At 40.6% G+C, this 20,956-nt stretch overlaps 1 protein-coding gene across 3 annotated transcripts in view; it reads left to right on the top strand.

Annotated features, from left to right (window-relative positions):
* Positions 1–3,253: 3,253 nt before the first annotated feature.
* reps2 (RALBP1 associated Eps domain containing 2) overlaps positions 3,254–20,956 on the top strand; it is a 40,232-nt gene continuing 22,529 nt past the window's right edge. The window contains exons 1-3 of one of the 3 annotated variants that reach the window (XM_034673937.1): positions 3,254–3,753; positions 18,582–18,705; positions 19,169–19,344. In XM_034673937.1, the coding sequence (XP_034529828.1) occupies positions 3,574–3,753; positions 18,582–18,705; positions 19,169–19,344 (480 nt within the window). In that variant the 5' untranslated portion in view covers positions 3,254–3,573. The remainder of the gene's footprint in view (positions 3,754–18,581; positions 18,706–19,168; positions 19,345–20,956) is intronic. The other 2 variants (XM_034673929.1, XM_034673919.1) reach the window with 2 other exon arrangements.

Below are 20,956 nucleotides of genomic sequence, written 5' to 3'. Positions count from 1 at the left end.
AAATCACAACAAACGTTATCTCAAGACGCTTTTACAAACATAGGAGGTCTAGACCACTCTATGTTAAATTATGAACAGAGACCCAACTTCAAGACAGGGTAAGACTCAGTCTGACCCCACCTTAATCCATCATGAGCATTGCACATCGCAGTATTAAGCTAGTTACAGTGGTGAGGAAAAACTTTCTTTTAACAGGCAGAAACCTCGAGCAGGACCAGACTCATGATAGACAGCCGTCTGCCTCTACCGAGTTGGGTCTGGATCTTATTTCAAGATAAAAGGTTTTTTTTCTTGTTCTTGGAGGGGCATTTTTTCCAGTGTACAGATGGCCTGTTAAAGCAATGACTATGCTGCAAAGCCAGGCGATGAAATACTGAATACTCTAAAGGAAACAGATATAGTAAGAATCCATCCATCCATCATTTTGACTGCTTATCCTGTTTGGGGGAGGCTGGAGCCTATCCGATTTAGAGTGACCAATTAACCTTGTGAGCATGTTTATTTTTGGAGTATGGGAGGAAGCCGGAGTACCCTGAGAGAACCCACGCATGCACAGGGAGAACATGCAAACTCCACTAAGAAAGGCACCTGCCCATACAGGGGATTCGAACTAGGAACCTTCTTACTGTGAGGCAACAGCGGTACCCACTGGACCACTGTACAGCCGAAAAGTAGGAACATAAAACTAAAAAGAAGAGATAAAATGATAGAGTTGTAAAAGTGTAATGTGCAGTAGACTTTTATATTGCTGCATGGTTTGATAGGAAAAGGTCAAATGTCCTGAATCTGTAATTTCCTACACTTATTAATGATTTGTAAAAGTTAAAAACACATCAGCTGTCACGGACACATAAAGGTGAATGCACCCTGGAAAGTAAATTCACACATTGACTCTAAGATTTTCACCTCCACAAATGAGGAAATCGAATGTGTCCCAACATTTAAATACTTGGGTTTTCTCTTAGATGAAAATCTTTCTTTTAAGCGTCATATTGAGAGTCTTACTAAAAAAACTGAGGGTGAAGTTTGGTTTCTTTTATAGAAACAGACGCTGTTTTTCCTTTGCTGCTCGTAAAAAGCTCATTCTACCAACCTTTGTATCTGTAATTGACTATGGTGATGTTCTTTATATGCATGCTTCCTCAGCCTCTCTGAAAATGTTGTCCCATGCTGCATTGTGGTTTGTTTCTGGTTTAGGTTTCCGCACACATCACTGTATCTTGTATGAGAAGGTAGGCTTGTCTTCCTTATACAACAGAAGAATGAAGCATTGGTATGTCTTTCTTTATAAGGCCGTACTCCAGGAGCTGCCGTCTTATTTATGCTCCTTATTGACTCCTGAAGTTGTCAGTGGCTGTCATCTTCGGTCCCATGGACAAATTATTTTTGTCATTCCTCGGACTCACTCTGTCTTTGGTAAAAGTGCTTTTAATGTCTTTGCTCCCTCTTCTTGGTTTGAGCTTCAGGGTCGCCTGAAACTGGATTGTTTGATTCGATTGGAGGATTTCAAAACTAGGATAAAGGATGATCTGATCAGCTTGTGCACATGTTTTAGAGCTTAACACTGCTAATTTATAAATCAATGCAATACTTGTCACTGTATGTTTTGTCCTGTTCTATTTGTGAAACTTTTTATTTTTGAACTGTCACTGCACTACCTGCACTGTGTGCATACCCCATAGGAAAATAAATTTAGAGAGGAGATCTCAAAAGTGTTTCATTTATGTCTCCTAAACAACAATGAGATCTGTTTGAAAGCAAAATGAGACTATAGCTTATGTCTCCTGTTTCTCATTCTTGCCTCCATAAAAAAGTTTCAAAAAGTCTCAGCTTAGTCTCCCTTTCAGTTCAAAAGGAGATCTCGTCAAAATCTGAAATGATTCTCAGGTATTTCTCAAGTGTTGTGACTCCTTTTGAGCTCAGGTGGAGAAATCAGGGAGCTCTCTCAATTGTCTCAATCTAACCTCATCCATTTGTTTTTGTCAGACTCAGTTTTTGTGTCTCAAGTTGAGCTCAGATGGAGCAAAGAAAGAGCCTGAGCTCATCTTTTCATGAACATTTATAGTGCCCTGCAAAATTAAGATTTCAATGTAATCGTCCACAAACTTACAATTCTCATTAAAACATTTGAACCACTTGCAAGATCAGCTATTTAGATGTCAAATGATCTCTTCTTTGACTTCACAATATGGTCATTCCTTTACAAGTCTGTTTGGAACAAAACAACTTCACAAAGATTTAGTGGATTTGAGAGAAATTGCAAAAGATAGAGATTTCATACCAGGTATGACAGATGATTTATTTAACATATGAGCCGCAAAAGGGCTGACCAGATTTAGCCAGATTATTACAATTAAAGAGGTGGATTCTATGGAGCGCTGGTGGCCTAGCAGTCTAAGCGGCCTACATACAGAGGCCACAGTCCTCGTCGCAGGGGTCACCGGTTCGATTCCCGGCTGGACCATCTTCTGCTTGTCTTCCCCCGCTCACTACTCCCCACATTTCCTGTCTCTCTTCAGCTGTCCTGTCAAATAAAGCCAAAAAGGCCAAAAATATGTTTTAAAATACAAGAAGAAAATTAGCCATTAATGAGATCTCTCATTTAAGTCTCAAATAAGACTCATGTCATGGTCTCAACTATTTCTCCCAGTGAATTTTAGGAGAAACTAATAAGAAACGAATGAGAACAATTTGAAACTTGAATAAGGCTGAAGTGAGAATCTCAATTTTAGAAAGCCTTGAGCAGTAAAATTTTCCTCTGGGTAGGCTGTTTTTATAAAACTGTATTTTATTATATTTTATTGTATTTTATATTTTAATTTTAGATATTTAAAAGCTGGAAGAGAGAAACAGCATCTCGTTTTTCCTGTATGTCTCGTATATACAGTGAAAATTGACAATAAAAACCTTTGAATCTTGAATCTCTTATGCTGCTGTCTTGGCCAGGACTCCCTTGAAAAAGAGACTTTGTATCTCAATGGGATTATTCCTGGTTCAAATAAAGGTAAAATAAAAAAACATTAAGTACAAGTATTAAGTATTGCATGTTGTTTTCCTTATGATAAAACTAAAATAACAAAGAGAGGTATGGATTGTGAAATGTCTTGGTAAATGTTGCTTCTTAAAAATGTGAGAATACTAAACATGTTAAAAATCTAAGAGAGAGACACTGAAGCAGTTTAAAACTCCAACTATAAAACCAAGCAGACATAAGCTTTTCCCCTTGAATGAGAATCTATTCATAAATGTCTTCATTCTGGTCTGATGAGACAAAGCAGCTCCTTATTTCCACAGACAAAGCCTCTCTCTTCTTCCTGTGCTCTACCGCCCCCTGCAGGCCGCGGCCGGCTCTGCTACAATCACACATAATAGGCAGTAGGAGTGGATGATCCTGAGCCGAGCAGTCCTCACAAGGAGCCCTCGTGCCGGAGGTGATACCGCCCTCCTGCTGCCAAAACCTCCGCCTCCGACCTGAAACCGGAGCCGGTGTTCGGAGCGGGATGTATCGACCTGTGTGCGTGTAGAGTCCTCCTCATAGACTCCCCCCCACCCCTCCATGCGTCAGCGCCGGGTATGGATCAGGAATCCGTTGTGGCGTCTGCGGGGAGTTTCATCTCCCTGACCGAGCACGAGCAGAGGTATTACTCAGGTCTGCACAGCCTGTGCCAAGCGGACTCCTCAGGAACACTGTCGTCCAGCACAGTGGCGGAGCTCTTCAAGGCGTCTCAGCTGCCTCCTGAAGCCCTGCATAAAGTGAGTGTGTGACTGCGCCGCACATCTGCGCCTGCTTGGTCATCACATGTTGTCAGGAGTGTGTGTGTATGTGTGTGTGTTTAGGTGTGTGTGAGGGGCTGGGAGCTGCGGCTGCTGAACACCAGACCTCAGTGATCTGCAGGAGCAGGGTCCACAGGATCAGGTGGTGGTTCACACTGTGTGATAGTGAGCCATGATGAAGGATTTGGTGTGTGTGTGTGTTTAGGGAGGTTTCACACACCTCCCTTCTTTAACCCCTCTGTCCCTGTACACACTGCGCTAGTTCCAAACGTCCCCTCTCTCCAGGTTTAGCCCAGCATCAGCTCTGTTCATCCACAGAGAGAGAGAGAGAGAGAGAGAGAGAGAGAGAGAGAGAGAGAGAGAGAGAGAGAGAGAGAGAGAGAGAGAGAGAACATGCACATACTGGTTTTGTTATTATGTGGATGTTGTGTTTTTAAGAGTATGCAATGTTTTTAAATTAATATGATACCCTGTGAGTCAAAGACAAATGTAATCCTCCTGCATGCAAAGAGTAGAATATATATATTCTATATCTATCACTATAACAGATAGTTTCAGGGTTAAAGTTTGTATTTAAAGAGCTTAAGTTGGAGACCTTAGTTTAAGGAATATAATTGCTGCAGTCATTCTTTGCTCTTTTTAATTTGTGTGCAAATATTTCGTCCACTATTGGCCTTTTGGATCAAGCTTTAAATGACCATGACCAGGATGACTGTGATTTACAAGTCGTAATGTATCAGTGTGAGATTGTAGACTCAGTCTGAGCAATTCATCCCAAGATAACCATCATAACTTTTAGGGATGCACTGATCCTACTTTTTAGGTCCTGATACCGATATCAATACCTGGGCTTTGGTATCTGCAGATACCGATACTATCCGATCCAATCCTGGTATTGATTTAACAATCTCTATTACTTAATGTGAGGATAGAATCATGTTTTGGCAACTTCAGTATTTTCTGACTTTGTAAACCAAAATAAAGTAAACATTTTTAAACTGACAGAGTCATTATTCAAGAGATTATAAATAAGCACTTAATCTTCAAAACCAACAGATATTACAATTCAACTGTAAACCTCCGCAGTGGATAAGAGGAATTAAATATTCTGTATAAAAAAACTGCTTCAAATGAGAAATTAAGAGTATGTCAACATAGTGTTTCCCACAGAAGTACAGTGTACCTCTGGCAGGGGGGAGGGCTATTAAAATCATTGAATACATTATTACTCTGCCCAGCTTTGCCCTTCCTGTTTCCCTCCTCTGCGTCTGATTTTGTGACAATATTAATCAGCAGCATCGTTGGATCATCAACGATCCAAAACTAAGATAGATGAAAAATGCACAGACTGGCTGGAGCTGATGACGTAGGAGACGCACATGGCTGTTGTAAACACAGAAAAGCATAGAACTGAGATGAATAGATCTGCCATATGGATCAGCACTATATATCGTCTCTTTGTCACTGTTATCCAATCTAGCTTTTTGAGTCCGATCTAGCCGATATCCGATACCAGGATCAGATCGGTGCATCCCTAATAATTTTGCAAACTGATCCATTGTGCCATTGCTTAACGTAAGAATAAGATGTTGTTGACATTGACCTGCCTGTTAGTTAACGTTGCGTCTGCAAAATCTTCCCTGTTCAGAGAAACCTGGATTGGTTATATGTTGGGCCATGGACTGTTTAGAAACTTAAAGGGATATTTCAGTTTTTTTGAAGTGGGGTCGTATGAGTTATAGTACACTAGTGCTCCTGCACCACAATGAGTGCTGGTGAGCCCTTTCCCCTTTAATGAGAAAATTCCCAGAGGACCGGCCGGCAAGCTAGGCTACAGTTCTCTGTGGAAGGGGACGCCTATTTCGCGTAATTTCGCTAAAGTTGAGAAAATATGGTCCAGGAACTCATCACGGTGCAAATGCATGCACCAGTAGAAAAAAATGAAGACAGGTGTTTTAGTAAACGGCATGTCATCGTCACTGTCAGAATCACTCATTTCTGCAGTTTGTAGTTTTTGTTCCTAAAAGTGTCTGCTAAAAATGCTACGTGCTTGTTGATCCAAACAGCTGATCGGCGTGTATCCGTGCTCATGCAGCGGAAGAACACCGGTCTGCGAGGTGCGTCTGAAAATAGTGCCAAAACAAAACAAAGGGGGTTTCTGACGGCAAACTGAATAGCTCCAATTTTTTCTACTGGTTCATGCATTTGCACCGTGATGAGTGCCTGGACCATATTTTCTCAACTTTAGCAAAATTACGTGAAATAGGAGGCCCCGTCAGCAGAGAAAATAGGGCCGGCCGGTCCTCTGGGAATTTTCTCACTAAAGGGGAAGAGGTCACCAGCACTCATTTGGGGCTGGCAGTACCTCAGTCCATAGGGACTTTACTTGGGAACCGAAGGGTCGCTGGTTCGAGTCCCAGTATGGATGAAGTTTAGCAAGTGGACTGGTGGCTGGAGAGGTGCTGGTTCACTTGCCTGGGCACTGCCGAGGTGCCCTTGAGCAAGGCATCGAACCCCCAACTGCTCTGGGTGCGCTGGTTGACGGCAGCATCCTCACTCTGACATCTCTCCCTAAGTATGTTCACTGCATGTGTGTGCATTTGTATGTATATATCAAAAAAGCTGTGTGTAGCATGTCCAAAGTAGCATGAGTGAAAAAATTGAATTTCCCCCCTGGGGATTAATAAAGTACCTTTCTTCTCTTCTTTCTTCTTCATTGTGGCGAGCAGGAGCAATAGTGTACTGTAACTCATACGACCCCACTTCAAAAAAACTGAAATATCCCTTTAATATCAGGGATGTCTCAGATTGGTTTCTGAAGAAGGGTTTTGAAGCACAATAACGTAAGTGGCCATATTGGAAATGCAAACTCAACCTAACTTTTGGTCAACCTAAGAGATTGTATCGTGCACTGAGCCATGCCCCTGATACAAATCTATGCATAACTCTCAATGTCTTCAAAATAGATTACTCACATAATAAAAAGTCATCCCCCATTCAGTGTGTGAGTAAATCAATGAGCTCTTAAGACCAACACTGTTTTAGCACCAGGCTGTGAACATGTTTCACTCTGCTGTCACTTTAACATGGGACCAAATGGGGCTTTTGGCTTTTGCAGCCAGCCTCAAGTGGACACTTGAGGAGCTGCAGTTTTGTGCAGCCATGCATTAGCTTCATGTGTGCATAACATATTGGATACAGTGAAGAAAGTCCATTGTGGTGTCTGAATTGTTTGTCATTTTTAGAAAGCTGTCCCAGTTAATTAGCTTGGAATAGAAAACACTAAAATATACCAAATCTTTTCCTAAAACTAAAAGCCTGCTGCAAAATGGTGTTCTATAAAATAGTGCTTCCTATCCAGATGTGCTAGACACTCTGAATTTTTGAGGCACATTTGAAGCAGCTCTTTGAATATCAGCACATGCACAAAGCCACAATCCTGTGACCGTAGTTTAATGCACCTTCAGTTTCTCCTGAAATCTGAAGTGTTTTACTAAAAAGAGAATCCAAGAATGCTTCCTGCTTTCTTTCATTTTTTCTTTACAGTGAATGGAGAGCGTAGTGATAAGGGAGGCATTATCAGATTGGGGATATTCATATTTTTTGGGATGCTTTATCTGAAACTTCTCAGTAAAGGTTTTGTAATATAGCATCAATTAATGGTGCTTGTTCTCCATCAGTGTGAATGCAGTGAGTGGTTGTGTGATATAAAGTGATTATGTACAGGGAACATTATTTACTGGTGGTGTTGAAACCCTCTGCTCTCAGTTTGAGCTACAGAGGCATTTTGAGACAGAGCAGCACAGCTCAGCAGAGCACCTCCAGCCACTGTTCTCCTTTATTCCCGTACATAAAACAGACAAACTTCAGCTGTCTCATAAAAAACATTAAAGTCAAGCCCTGTGTGACTTTGAAGAAAGAACTAAAACATGAACAGTTAAATTCAGAAGCAATAAAATGAACCTTTTGTGCAGTTCAGTCCATCTCACCTGTATGACGGGTAGTTTGCTCACAAACTTAAAGCTGTGAATCAAGAGAACACATTAGGTGTGTTTGTATGTGTCCTGGATAAGTGTGTGCATGCCAACATCATATCCTGTTTCCAGAAGTCTTGATCAGTACTCATCCTGTCGCTTTTAAACCTGGACATGATCCCTGAAGGGCTCCTGAAACCAGATCACTACAGCATGCAGGCATTTAATTCAGACGTCTGATCATCTTTGTCAGATCAGATTAAAGGGAGTGAAGTGATGGAAACAAAGACACTAATTCAAGAAATGTTCAGAAATGATGGTCGTGTGTACAGATGGATCAGCCGGGTGTCTCATGTTACTTGTAAACATTGTGTCCTTGAAGAGATAAAAACCAGAGCAAGGCTAAAACTGTGCTAATAATAATAACATTGTAAACAAAGTCAGAGAGTCACTTTCACTCTGCTGTGTTTTCTTATCAAATGTACATATTTGATAGAAGGTAACTTTTTAAAAATTGAATTATCACAAAATGTTAATTCAGCAATAATAAAAAAAGGTACTGATTTATTTCTCACTGGATTGGATGGCATTACATTCTAAAACTTATATTTAATTTAAAAAAAAAGGAATGTCTGACTTGAGCTAAAAGGAAAATGCAACAAAACTTCACTTTAAGAAAGAATAAAAATTTAACATTTTTATGATACAAGGGGCTAATAGTTGCAAAACCCCTAAATGGTCCCTTGAGTTGCCGTAGGCATCCTGCTGCTGCTGTGGACTTTCCAGACTCCAGTTGATACGGACGTTCTGGACTCCAGCAGCAACAGCTTCTACTACTCGTCTCATCACTACCACCGCTCCCTCTCTCTCTTACTCTCCTCTATCCCTCTTTCCAGACCCAATCCGTTCAAGGCAGATGGCTGTCTAACATGAGTCTGGTCCTGCTCGAGGTTTCTGCCTGTTAAAAGGAAGTTTTTCCTCGCCACTGTAACTAGCTAAATACTGCGATGTGCAATGCTCATGATGGATTAAGGTGGGGTCAGACTGAGTCTTACCCTGTCTTGAAGTTGGGTCTCTGTTCATAATTTAACATAGAGTGGTCTAGACCTCCTATGTTTGGAAAAGCGTCCTGAGATAACGTTTGTTGTGGTTTGGTGCTATACAAATAAAGATTGATTGATTGATTGATTGATTAATTGATAATAAAAAAGAAAATGAAAACAGGTTGCATCAAATCTTTGTTTGGTTTTATGGAAATCGTTACTTGTGTAGCTTAGGTGTAAAGTACAGGTTCATTTATCTGAATGACACCGTTTGAGAAGTTCAGGGTAGAAACATCCTGTGATGTGACTGCTTCTCATAAACAGTTGTAAAATCCTAAAAAGGTGGAACACTGTCAGGTGCACAAGCAGGAAATTCTTTTTTCTATTTTTTGGAACATTCTTTTTACTGATTATCACATTGAAAACAATAGCTCAGGACAGCTTAACATACTTTTTGCATAGTTGGTCCAATAGTCAATCCAGCATTTATCAGTCCAGCATACTACAGTTGTAATAGTCGGTTGTATTGTACATTAGTAGAACAATCCTTAAGCCCTTAAGTATCTTCATTATAAATTGCACTTAATATTTAGAAGATTCAGAGGTTTCTCCCATTTTCTTTTAAAAAGATGAGCTCTTCTAGACCTCCTATGTTTGTAAAAGCGTCTTGAGATAACGTTTGTTGTGATTTGGCGCTATACAAATAAAGATTGATTGATTGATTAAGTTTCCATCTATCGTGAACTTTCTTTATAAGTCTTGTTAAAAAAAAACTGAAGTTTCTTTGAAACAAGGAGATATAAAACAAGGACAGGATTAAAACTACTGGAAACTGTTATTTGCTGAATTTATTGTATTTAACAGGGAGAATGCAATTTACATATTTTTGTTTCAGAGCATGAAACTGAAATGTTGTTTCTGTTTAAAACTTTGCTCATTTCCAATTCTTAACCCTAATAGGATTTGTACATATACATTTTCATTAAATTTACACCATCTTATGAATGTAAAACCATATCACATGACAGATACAAGTGAGAGATAATGTATAGTGAGCAGGTAGGCGTGCAAATTAGAATCCTGCAGAGTGAACAAGACTTTGCATCTGGGTCCCGCTCACCCTGTAAGGCATACAATATCCTGCTTATTACCCAGCTGCAAACTAAAGACATAAAGAAGGTGACACAAAATATTGATCCTCCCACTGAGCCTCCTTAGGGGATCAAATGACATTAAGGAGAATGTTTCCACTGAAGGTAGCGTCAGACGAGGTGGACAGGACTCCTGCAGGAATAGATGTTGACATGTCTGTCCTCATCCACCTCTCCTTCTTCTCTTTGACGCTGACTCACCTTTAAACATAAATGAGTCTGTTCTCTCTACCTCTTCTGGTTTCAGTGACTTTGTAGAGATCAGCAGCTTAGAGATGCTCTCTCCAGCTCTGGATCACAGGACAGGGTGTTGCTCCGCTTTTGGGGTCCAGGAGCTCCTCAGGCTGAGACCACATCTGTGCCCGCTAACTGTCTTTATCTCCCCATGACCAAGACCAGCCTGAGACCACACTAACGTTTTTACCACAGTTTCAACAGGCAGAGGGGGAATGTGAGGGACTACTTTCTGTGGAGTGATTTGATTTGATGTGTGATCAGGTTGTCTCAAGCATCACTTTTGATGTTGAGAATTACCACAGTGTTGTTTTGGAGTTTGGACCAATCAGAATCAAGTATTTGAAACAGCTGGATAATAAAGATACTATAGGGATGCATCATAAATGCTCGACAGTTGACAGCAGTTGAAACTGTTTTTATTGCCTTTAGATCTGAGTTGGATTCTAATTTTGCCGACCCGTCTCAGTGATACAAACATCATTTTCCAGCTCAGATGAGCACAGCAGGTTGTCGGCGCTCACGGCCCCGCGGGGTCACCTCCCGGCGATCGCAGCCCATTGTGTGTCCGTGTGTGTCTGTGTGGGTGTCAGGAAGTTTGGCATTGAGCTTCTCTTCCTTCCTGTCCGGCCTGGATCGCCGCCACCTCGCCGGGTGATTGACACACAGCCTTCTGAGCCTGTTTGGCTCAGCTGCAGGATGTCTGCAGGATCACTCTTGGACTCAGTGCTGACTCGAGGGTCATTGTGTCAAACTGTGTCACTGAACCTTACATGATGTGTTTCCTCCTGTAGATATCATGACACAGTTGTTGTGTTATGACCTGAGTTAGTTTTCCTGTGAATAATTTGCTTTCTGTAAAAACAGGGGGAATTTTCCACCAGGTGCTGTGTTTTCAGGTATGTTTTGTTGAGTCATGATCCGCCCAGATTCACACAGGAAGGATCTTTATGTCTAATGTGCTCTCAGCTGATAAGTAGTAAAGGCATGACACCTCTTCCTGCTGTTTGTGAGTCCTCTGGAGAAAGACTCAGCTTCCCACACTCTCCTTTCATGTCAGTTGTTTTTCAGATTAAATGAACTCAGAGGACAGAAAATGTTCCCTCTAACTTTCATTATGTGAATAAGATAACAGCGGTATATTGGGAGCTCGGTTAGTTGCCTGAAATTGGATTAGGGACTCTTTGAAGTCTCTGCTTGAGTTGTGAGGTGGAAGGCGATGTGTCTGGTATGAGCTGAGTTCAGTCACATGTGGAGGATTGTTGACAGACGCTGCTTGCTGTAAAACCTGTCTGGTTGAATCAGGTGTGGCTTTGTGAAAGGTAAGACTCTCTGGAACTCAGCTCACCTGGTGTTGTCACATACCAACTTTAACTACGGGTTGTAACAACACTGTTTTAAGTCATGGCAAAATGGTTTGTTGGTGCATCTCATTGGTTGACTTAAAGGCACAGTAAGGAGTTTTTGACTGATTTGGAATAGTCTCAATCTTCTACTGATGCCTGTGTTCAGGTCAGATTTTCCATGCAAAAAGCCAAACTGATATCGGCCCTCGCCCTGAAGTCTCTGTTTAGAGTTCTGCTGGTAAAGTTTGTCAGTGAGAAGTAAGTTATCAAGCAGGAGGAGCTTTTCTTCTTTAGATAATGTTCTTTTAACATGATGTTTTGTCCTCATGTCTGATACTGGAGCAGGATTATCAAACAGACGCACGTTTTCAGTTGAAGATTCAGATGGAGAAACTCTACAACCAGGGCTCTGCTAGCTAAAAGAGCTAAACATCTATGAACAGGATTTAATGTTTATGTCGGCATGTGAATGCTTCACTGCTCTGTGAAGACATAAGAGTTAAACCGTGTGCACATCATAACACCGGGGTAACACCTGAAGTCTCTGTTTAGAGTTCTGCTGGTAAAGTTTGTCAGTGAGAAGTAAGTTATCAAGCAGGAGGAGCTTTTCTTCTTTTGTTAATGTTCTTTTAACATGATGTTTTGTCCTCATGTCTGATACTGGAGCAGGATTATCAAACAGAAGCACGTTTTCAGTTGAAGATTCAGATGGAGAAACTCTACAACCAGGGCTCTGCTAGCTAAAAGAGCTAAACATCTATGAACAGGATTTAATGTTTATGACGGCATGTGAATGCTTCACTGCTCTGTGAAGACATAAGAGTTAAACCGTGTGCACATCATAACACAACGTAACACCAGTTCGTCTGCTCACCTTTTGAAAGAAAGAAAGAAAGGTACTATATTAATCCCCAAGGGGGAAATTCAATTTTTTCACTCGTGCTATTTTTTGGACATGCTACACACAGCTTTTTTGGTATATACATACAATCATGGACACACATGTTTAGGGAGAGATGTCAGAGTGAGGATGCTGCCATCAAGCAGCGCAGCCGGAGGTTCGGTGCCTTGCTCAAGGGCACCTCAGCAGTGCCCAGGCAAGTGAACCAGCACCTTTCCAGCCACCAGTCCACTTGCCAAACTTCGTCCATACTGGAACTCGACCCGGCGACCCTTTGGTTCCCAAGCCAAGTCCCTATGGACTGAGCTACTGCCGCTTGTAAGCTAGCTAATGGTAATAAATCAGTTTACAAAGTTCAGTCATTGTTAACATACAGTAACAATGTTGCTACAAGCACTCTGAACACTTACTTAATTACAGGTATTTTATTTTGTTACATAGAGGTGTGAAAAAATACCCGTACAGCAATATATGGCGATACTTTGACCTCCAATATGATATGGATATTTCAACTCTTAATATCGATATTTTTGTAATAATAAAAATTCGCATTTTAGCCGAGTTGGAACTAAAATACAACTTCAGTATTTCAAAAACAATAAAGTGGAAAAGTTGTTTTCAGTCAAATAGTTTTGACTTAATTTGTCCTTTCAATTTTGAGTAATATGATGTGATTTACATATACACAATCCCTGTTTCTTCTTAGATTACTGTGTAGAATATCACAATATATCACAATATTACTTTTGTATCGTGACCCAAGTATCGTTATGCGTATCGTATCGTGAGCTACTTGGCAATACTCACCCCTAGTGTTAGGTAAAGTATTTTATCCAGAAGGTGGCGCTTGAAGAAGCAAGCAACCGCTTCATACGTAAATAAAAAATGATACATAGTGGATACATAGCAAAGTGAAGGAGGCTAGTGGTGCCCCTTTTTTAACGCTTTTCCCTCATAAGGTCATATTCATGCTTTTCAAGGAAACCCCTTGTTGAGAGCTGGTTTGATTGAAAAGACTTCTTCAATTTAATACAACAAGTGACCAGTGGAAGGGGGTGAGAAGAGCTACACGGCTGCATAGAAATTACCAAGCGGCAAACTCCGGTCTCAAACGATGAAGCCAATGCGGAAGTGATATAAACTGCAATACATCGAAAATCTGCTTGAGGCTGGCTGCAAAAACACCGGAAACCACATAGATATGAATGGGAAAAAGACGATCTTTGCAGCATTAATAAACATGTTTACAGCCTGGTTCAAAAAACGGCTTGGACCTACAATGCTAATCTCTCTATCGGCACACACTGTACGGGGGGTGAATTTTTTTCTAACATGACGGTTAAGAAGATATTAAGATTATGAGTTTTGCCCAAATAAGGACATGACTGACGTGACTCCCGGTCGGGAACACACAGCCATTGGCTAAGAGACTCACACTACGTCACACTCTGCCTAGTTGAGTTCGGCATTACCAATATGGCTGCTGCCGTTTGCTTCAAAACAGCTCTCAGGAACAGATGGGTGACGTCACGGATACTACGTCCATATTTTATACAGTCTATGGAAATTACACATTGCTGAATACAAAGGAAGTCTTCCTGCAGGAACACAGTTGAACATTTTTTCCCTTGTGAAGCCAAGTGCAAAGTATATTCCAGATTTTGTTACTTGAATTTTGAGTTTACATTTTTTTTTTATACATAATCATTTTATGCCTTTTAAAAAAATAACTTCTTAATCTTTACTTTTGTTTAGGATTTTGTGACCTGCCTGAGTTATTGTGGGGCCCTTTGTAACTTGGATTTATAAAAGATCTCTTTAAACAAAGGTTATATAAAGGTGATAACTTATACTGTGAAAAGTTTACACAAAATTTGGCAAAGACATTCCCAGGTCCCATTTTTTAGAATCAGATTAAACTGCGAGCTCATGTTTTCTTTGCTCTGGTCCCCTCCTGTTCAGATAGATTTTCCATCCAGCCTGGTTTCAGGTGAGTCAGTCATAAAAGTTTACCTGAAGTTGGGGTGGGTTTGATACAATGACTGACAGATGATGAAACAAGTGGAATTTGCTAACATGAAACTTTCTGTTTGGCTCTTAAAATGTTCCCAAATATTAGCCAGACATCTTAATATTCACCTGCAAGCCAAATCAAAAGAAGATTGGAACTAGCTACATTGCCAAGCAGCCTCCTGATACATAACTTTATATATTAACTTCATATTTCAAAATAAGTATAAAAAAGTGATGCTCTTTTCTTATTTTTTTCATTACATAACAGTAACATGTTTTTAAAGTAGTAACATGTGATGTGCTTAACAGGAAAACCTGCTGCAAATTAAAAACAGGATGCATTTATTGCTCATGGGTGTCAGTTAATCAGCATGTCATCATGACTAATTTGCAAAATCAGTTTGCTCATTGTCAACAGGGCGTATGATTTATTAATATCCGGGAAGACACACCAGTGATGACATTATGCACGCTGAAATGTTTTTGGCAGTTTTCCATCCTCTCTGTATAACTGCTCCGCCTCAGGCCACAGATCTGACCAGCCACTCTGGTTCCTCAAGGCCTCTGTGAATTAATCTCATCATTAATCTGTCTTTGCTGACCTCAGGCGCTCTCGCTGCAGACCTGACCTCCGCTGTGAGCTCAGACTCTCTCTCTGGCCTGTTGTTGATTTGGATGTCGTCTCCCTGTGAAAGCTGCTGGATGAATACAATGCAAGTCAAGCAGAAATAATGTCTCACAAGGCGATATGACAATCCATGCTCTCCACCCGCCCGATGGCCTCATTAGACAATGGGCATTAACAGAACCCATGGCAGTCATTTTTCATACCAAACAATTGTCCTATTACTCCTCAGGGACGGTGAACAAACAGACTTTCAGATTTGGTGTGTTTATGGAAAAAACATCTCAGCTTTAAGCGCTTTAATCCACTGTTGCCACAAGAAGAGGCGTTTCTCTTTTTGGATGTTTGTCAGCTGACAGTTCTTCTTTTCATTTTAAAATGAAAATGGTCGACTGGATCTCCTTGTGTTGCTTTTAAAAAATCAAGCTTTACTTTTTAGGAATCATCTAAAACTGAATAAATGAACGGGAAATAAAAGTGCACTGTCAAATTTTGAAAATAAGTGATGAATGCCAAGAAAAGGTTAAGTTTCAAGGAAAGTTTGAGGGTTATTGATGCTTAGGAAAGGAAAAGAAACTGCCCTTGAGCCCCTGAGGTTATGAGGACTATAGGGGAGAACGGGGTTGGTTGTCACACTTTTTACTGTTTTGATGATTGCTCATCATCAAAACATCTTTCAATAGTCATTCCTGAAGCTTAAGGTGTTGGCTTGAAATGTGTATCCCTCTCATTTTCCAACTCATTGTAACCAAGAGGCAATTAACTATCAAAGACACTCTGACACATTCTGACAACCAACCCCATCACGGGGATGGTTGTCACACACTATGGGGTTGGTTGTCACACACTATGGGGATGGTTGTCACACACTATGGGGATGGTTGTCACACACTATGGGGTTGGTTGTCACACACTATGGGGTTGGTTGTCACACACTATGGGGATGGTTGTCACACACTATGGGGTTGGTTGTCACACACTATGGGGTTGGTTGTCACACACTATGGGGTTGGTTGTCACACACTATGGGGTTGGTTGTCACACACTATGGGGTTGGTTGTCACACACTATGGGGATGGTTGTCACACTATGTGGTTGGTTGTCACACTCTATGTGGTTGGTTGTCACACTCTATGGGGTTGGTTGTCACACACTATGGGGTTGGTTGTCACACACTATGGGGTTGGTTGTCACACTATGTGGTTGGTTGTCACACTCTATGTGGTTGGTTGTCACACTCTATGGGGTTGGTTGTCACACACTATGTGGTTGGTTGTCACACACTATGGGGTTGGTTGTCACACACTATGGGGTTGGTTGTCACACACTATGGGGTTGGTTGTCACACAGGAACATGAACAGGAAACACATCTTTAGTCCAGCCTATATAACAACATAAAGAACAAAACAAATAGGCCTAACAATAATGGCCGACTCAACTAGGCTACATGCAGTCACTGTCTGAGTTACAGTGATGGCAAATGTAGGGTCTGAGCACTCCAACTCATTTCACCATGCATGATTTTGCCAACATAGGGGTTGGTTGTTACATGTGACAACCAACCCCAAAGAGAATGTGACGGCCAACCCCGACTGGAATTTTTTGCTAGCATCAAGGCTAACAACCATCTAACAACTAGTTAGCTAGCTAATAAAAATCTAAACTATAGCTTTCCCCTCACACTTTGTAAGGGTAACACTTGTTTTGTTATAAACCCATCGTTTAAAAGCCTAGAAGAAAAATACTGAGGAGCTGAATATTTACAATTTGACATGAAAAACACAAAAAGTCCTCTCACCTCAAGTTCAGCTGTCTTACTCCAGAGAAGACTATGTAGGGGAGCTCTGATCCTGATTCTGGAAATGTCCATACCCCAATTTGAGAGACAGCGCCCTCTGGTGGCGAGGTATAACGAGTGTGCCAACCAACCCATGTGAAAAACAACCCCGTTCTCCCCTAATATATTTACTTTCTAACTGAAATGTAGATACAAAGATTGATACCTCTCTCTGTATCAGTCGCCTCTAATTGAAGCTGTTATCTAGTACGCTAGTAAGCTAAGCCCTTAAAACCTTACATTTGCACAATTGTAACACCATGTCATGGTTTACATCTAATTTTAGTCAAACAAACTTGATTTAACATGAATTAGTAAAGGTTAAACGCTTCAGCTGTATCCATTATCTGTGCTGAGTCATGCTAGCAAGCAGCAGGCAGTTTACTTAGCTTACATGAATATTGGAATATTCCTGTTATTTCTTTTATAAGTTAACATTATATATCTATTGGGGTAAATACATGCAACAAAAAGATGCTAAAATGTTTTTACAGGGGACTTTAGGTTAACTTTAAGCTAAGCACAGGTAAGCTAGAGCTAACTGCTGGCGATTAGCCTAACACAGATAACAGACTACTCTTTACTGTGAGCTAAAATATTACTTCCTTCATCTTGTTGATTTGATATGTACAAAAACAAAGGTATAATAAGGGGCTACAAGCTTTAATGATGGTGGTAAGTGACAGGACCAGGCGTTCGTTTCCGCTGTCTGTGCTCGGCTAAGCTAACCAGCTATTTGCAGTTAGCTTGAGCAACATTCTTTAAAATCATCACTCTGCTAATGCCCAGTGATTTGAATCAATTTGAAAGCCTTGTTAGCTTACCTTTAGTTTTTCATAAAATAAGTGTTATCAATCATCTTTGATAACTGTATCATAAAAAAGCAGATGTGTATTTTTTAAAGCATCATTTTGAGTTTTACAGAGACTTGTTTTTTTCTCTATTGCTTTATAGTATCATCTTTCCATACAGATTATTTTATGCATTAAACAAATGATCCACAACAGACATGAGAATAACCACAGGCAGGTTATTATTCCAGTGAAAACATTATCTATTCAAATGGGTCAAAATGAAATAGTCTAATGAATAGTGCGATGAGGACCACAGCCTCTGTACATATGATGCACGCTTAAACCGCTAGCCTGCCCGGCGCCACCAGAGATGTTTTTTATACTTTATAAAAGAGCTTTATGTGGTTTAAGTCACAGAGGAGCTTGTGTTCACATTACCACTGGAATACAATCAGTGACTAAAAGTTTAACTTTCCAGGAACATTATTTTTTTCCCAAGAAATGTTATTGCATGCTATATTTTGGGGGATTATTCACTTGATTTTCCAACATAATCTGTCTCTTCTTTGCTTCCCTAAAGCACTCATTGTACCTCTAATCAGAAGAGTGCTGGATAAACAGATCCCACTGTGCTGCTTATCCCTTACATACTGTTTCTTCCTGCTTTATTTTGTTAGAGGAGCTTGTAATTCTGTGCCACATGTTATCTTGATCGCAGCGTAAAATAATCACAAGCCTGAGCTCCCTCCGCTGCTGGCTTGATTAGGTTTCTCCAAAGTGGAAAACTCTGCAGGCATTATCATGAATTAGGATACTAGGAAAGGATGTAGCTAAAGTTTGTCAAAAGTTGTTCTCTGAGTTTGATTTTAAGCTCCCTGTGTTTTTCAGGTGACGGAGGTGTGTGGAGCAAAGCGTCTGGGCTACTTCGGTACAGCTCAGTTCTACGTGGCCCTGAAGCTGCTGGCGGCGGCTCAGTCTGGTCTGCCCGTCCACCTGGAGAGCGTAACGGCCAGTAAGTCTGCTGCTCAGAGAGGAGGCGTCTTATGAGAGCAAAAGGGGATCAGGGGATTATCCTGGCATGGCAGGATTTGGTCTAATCTGGATGAAAGGGGAGTCGCGTGGAAAAGGCTAAGTGGGTTTGCCCTTATTACAAATGCACAGAATCAGTCCCGACCTAAACAAAGGAAAGTGAACTGTTTTCTGCCCGGCACATGATGGATTATGAGAAAGAGTGTGCTCAGAGTTTTACATTCTCTGCTGCGTGGTTCAGATGTTGTTTACCTCAGCTGACTAAGAAATGTAAAAACACTGATCCTGATTAAGTCCCTCAGTCTCACTCTGGACCTATCAAAGGTGAAAACACAGGAATCCCCACAACAGATGAGACTTATAAAGACTCTTCTTCATGTATATAATTTACTGTACTCACTGTAAAGGAAATGAAAAACAACAACACGCTTCATGTCTGTCTTTAGATCTACCTCTGCCGAGATTTGCTGGGCTGAAGAATGAACCAGAGATGAGATATCCAACTGCTCCTCAGAGCATAGACGGTCAGGGGGCTCCGTCAGGTGCGGCACCTGGTTCGGTCCCCTGGACTCCAGCAGATCGAAGCGCCTTCAGACACCAGGAGGCCAACGTGGACAAGAAGGTGAGCTTGTGATATAGTCAAGCTCAAACCTGCTCAAATGTTGCTCACATTACTCTCTGTTGTGTTAAGTTTAAAGACAGTTTAATAAAAAGGAAGGCTCACTTTTAATGTGTCTTACTACAACACTGAGCAGGAATGATAGACTGTAGAAGTAGTTATACACAGAGCCATGATTATGTCACACATTAGTCTTTTAAACATACTGTTTTGAAGCCCAGGTATGTAATTTGGACATCGCCATCCAGGATTCCTGGAGCCAGACGTGATCATATTCAGACCACAGGCTGGATACTCTTTTGCTTGAGGGAAAATGTGTGCTTTGTTTGTTTTATTTTAACTCCTGATGACACCCTAGGTAACACAATATTTAACAAAAGTCATTTTTACATGGCAGGGTAAAGGGTGGGTGGAGTTTAGGTTTAAAACAAGCAATAACCTTAGAAGCCAATGAAGAAGTGCCAAAAAATGCAGTACCTTGAGTGTCCACTAGAGGCTGACTCCAAAAGCACAGAAATTCCCATTAACACCAAAATTAAGATGCCCATTATTTCAGCCTGGTACTGAAAAAGGGTCAGGGTCATATCTATTTTTTTTTTCCATACAATTGTTAGGGGAGTGAAAAGTTGTATTTCTCATCCATACCAAGCAGCAACCTCCAGTCTCAAAATATGAAGCCCATGCGAAAGTGTTATAAACTGCAGTTCATTGAGCATCCACTTGAGGCTGGATGCAGAAACACCAGAAACCACATACACACCAATTAAAAAAAGACGATCTTTGGCTTCAAAACAGCGCTCAGGAACAGATGGGTGACGTCATGGATACTACGTCCATTATTTATACAGTCAGAATCAGAATCAGCTTTATTCGCCAAGTATGCTTGAACACACAAGGAATTTGACTTTGGTAAACTGTGCTCTCTTTGTACAAGGCATAAGAATAGGAATAAGAATAAGAACTACAATAAAAAATAAAAATGAAAAAATAATAACAATAACCTTAGCTATAAATACAAAGAAACAACAAATAGCTTGACTAATATGTACAGGCTAAAATAATATGATAAAGTGCAGTGGTGAGTTGCAGAGGTAGTTTTACATTATAAAATAGAAGTTAAATAATACAAAAAATAGACTTAGTCTATACTCAAGATATTAAGACTAGAGTTATACATATATTTGCTTAATAAGGGGCATGGCTGAGTTGATTGAAAGGCTGTTTCAAGGAGGTTAAAGGCCGACTTCAGCTCCACCTCTTTGTCTTTTTCCAGGTTGACCATAAGTAAGGTTGAGTCAGCATTTCCAATATGGCGACCACCTTCGATTGGCTTCAAAACCCCCCCTCAAAAATCAATTAGAGTATGTCCATGTTTGATACGATCCATGGTTTGATGATTGTAATAAACTAGACTCCAGGCAGTTGCATCAGGTGTTTCAAGACAAACAAACTTTTTTTTTTTTTTTTATCTGTGTTGGTGTGCTTTGTTATTTCAGTTCATCCAGTTGGACCTCAGTTTATTTGAATTAAAAGATGATGTTTCTGGTAATAATAACCCACAAATTGTGATTAAGAGGATCTAAATTGAAGACTGCATTAGACATTGTCCATTGCA

The sequence above is a fragment of the Notolabrus celidotus genome, chromosome 2 (genome assembly GCF_009762535.1).
Source record: "Notolabrus celidotus isolate fNotCel1 chromosome 2, fNotCel1.pri, whole genome shotgun sequence".
NCBI classification, from domain to species: domain Eukaryota; kingdom Metazoa; phylum Chordata; class Actinopteri; order Labriformes; family Labridae; genus Notolabrus; species Notolabrus celidotus.
This window is presented reverse-complemented; position numbering and strand designations above follow the sequence as displayed.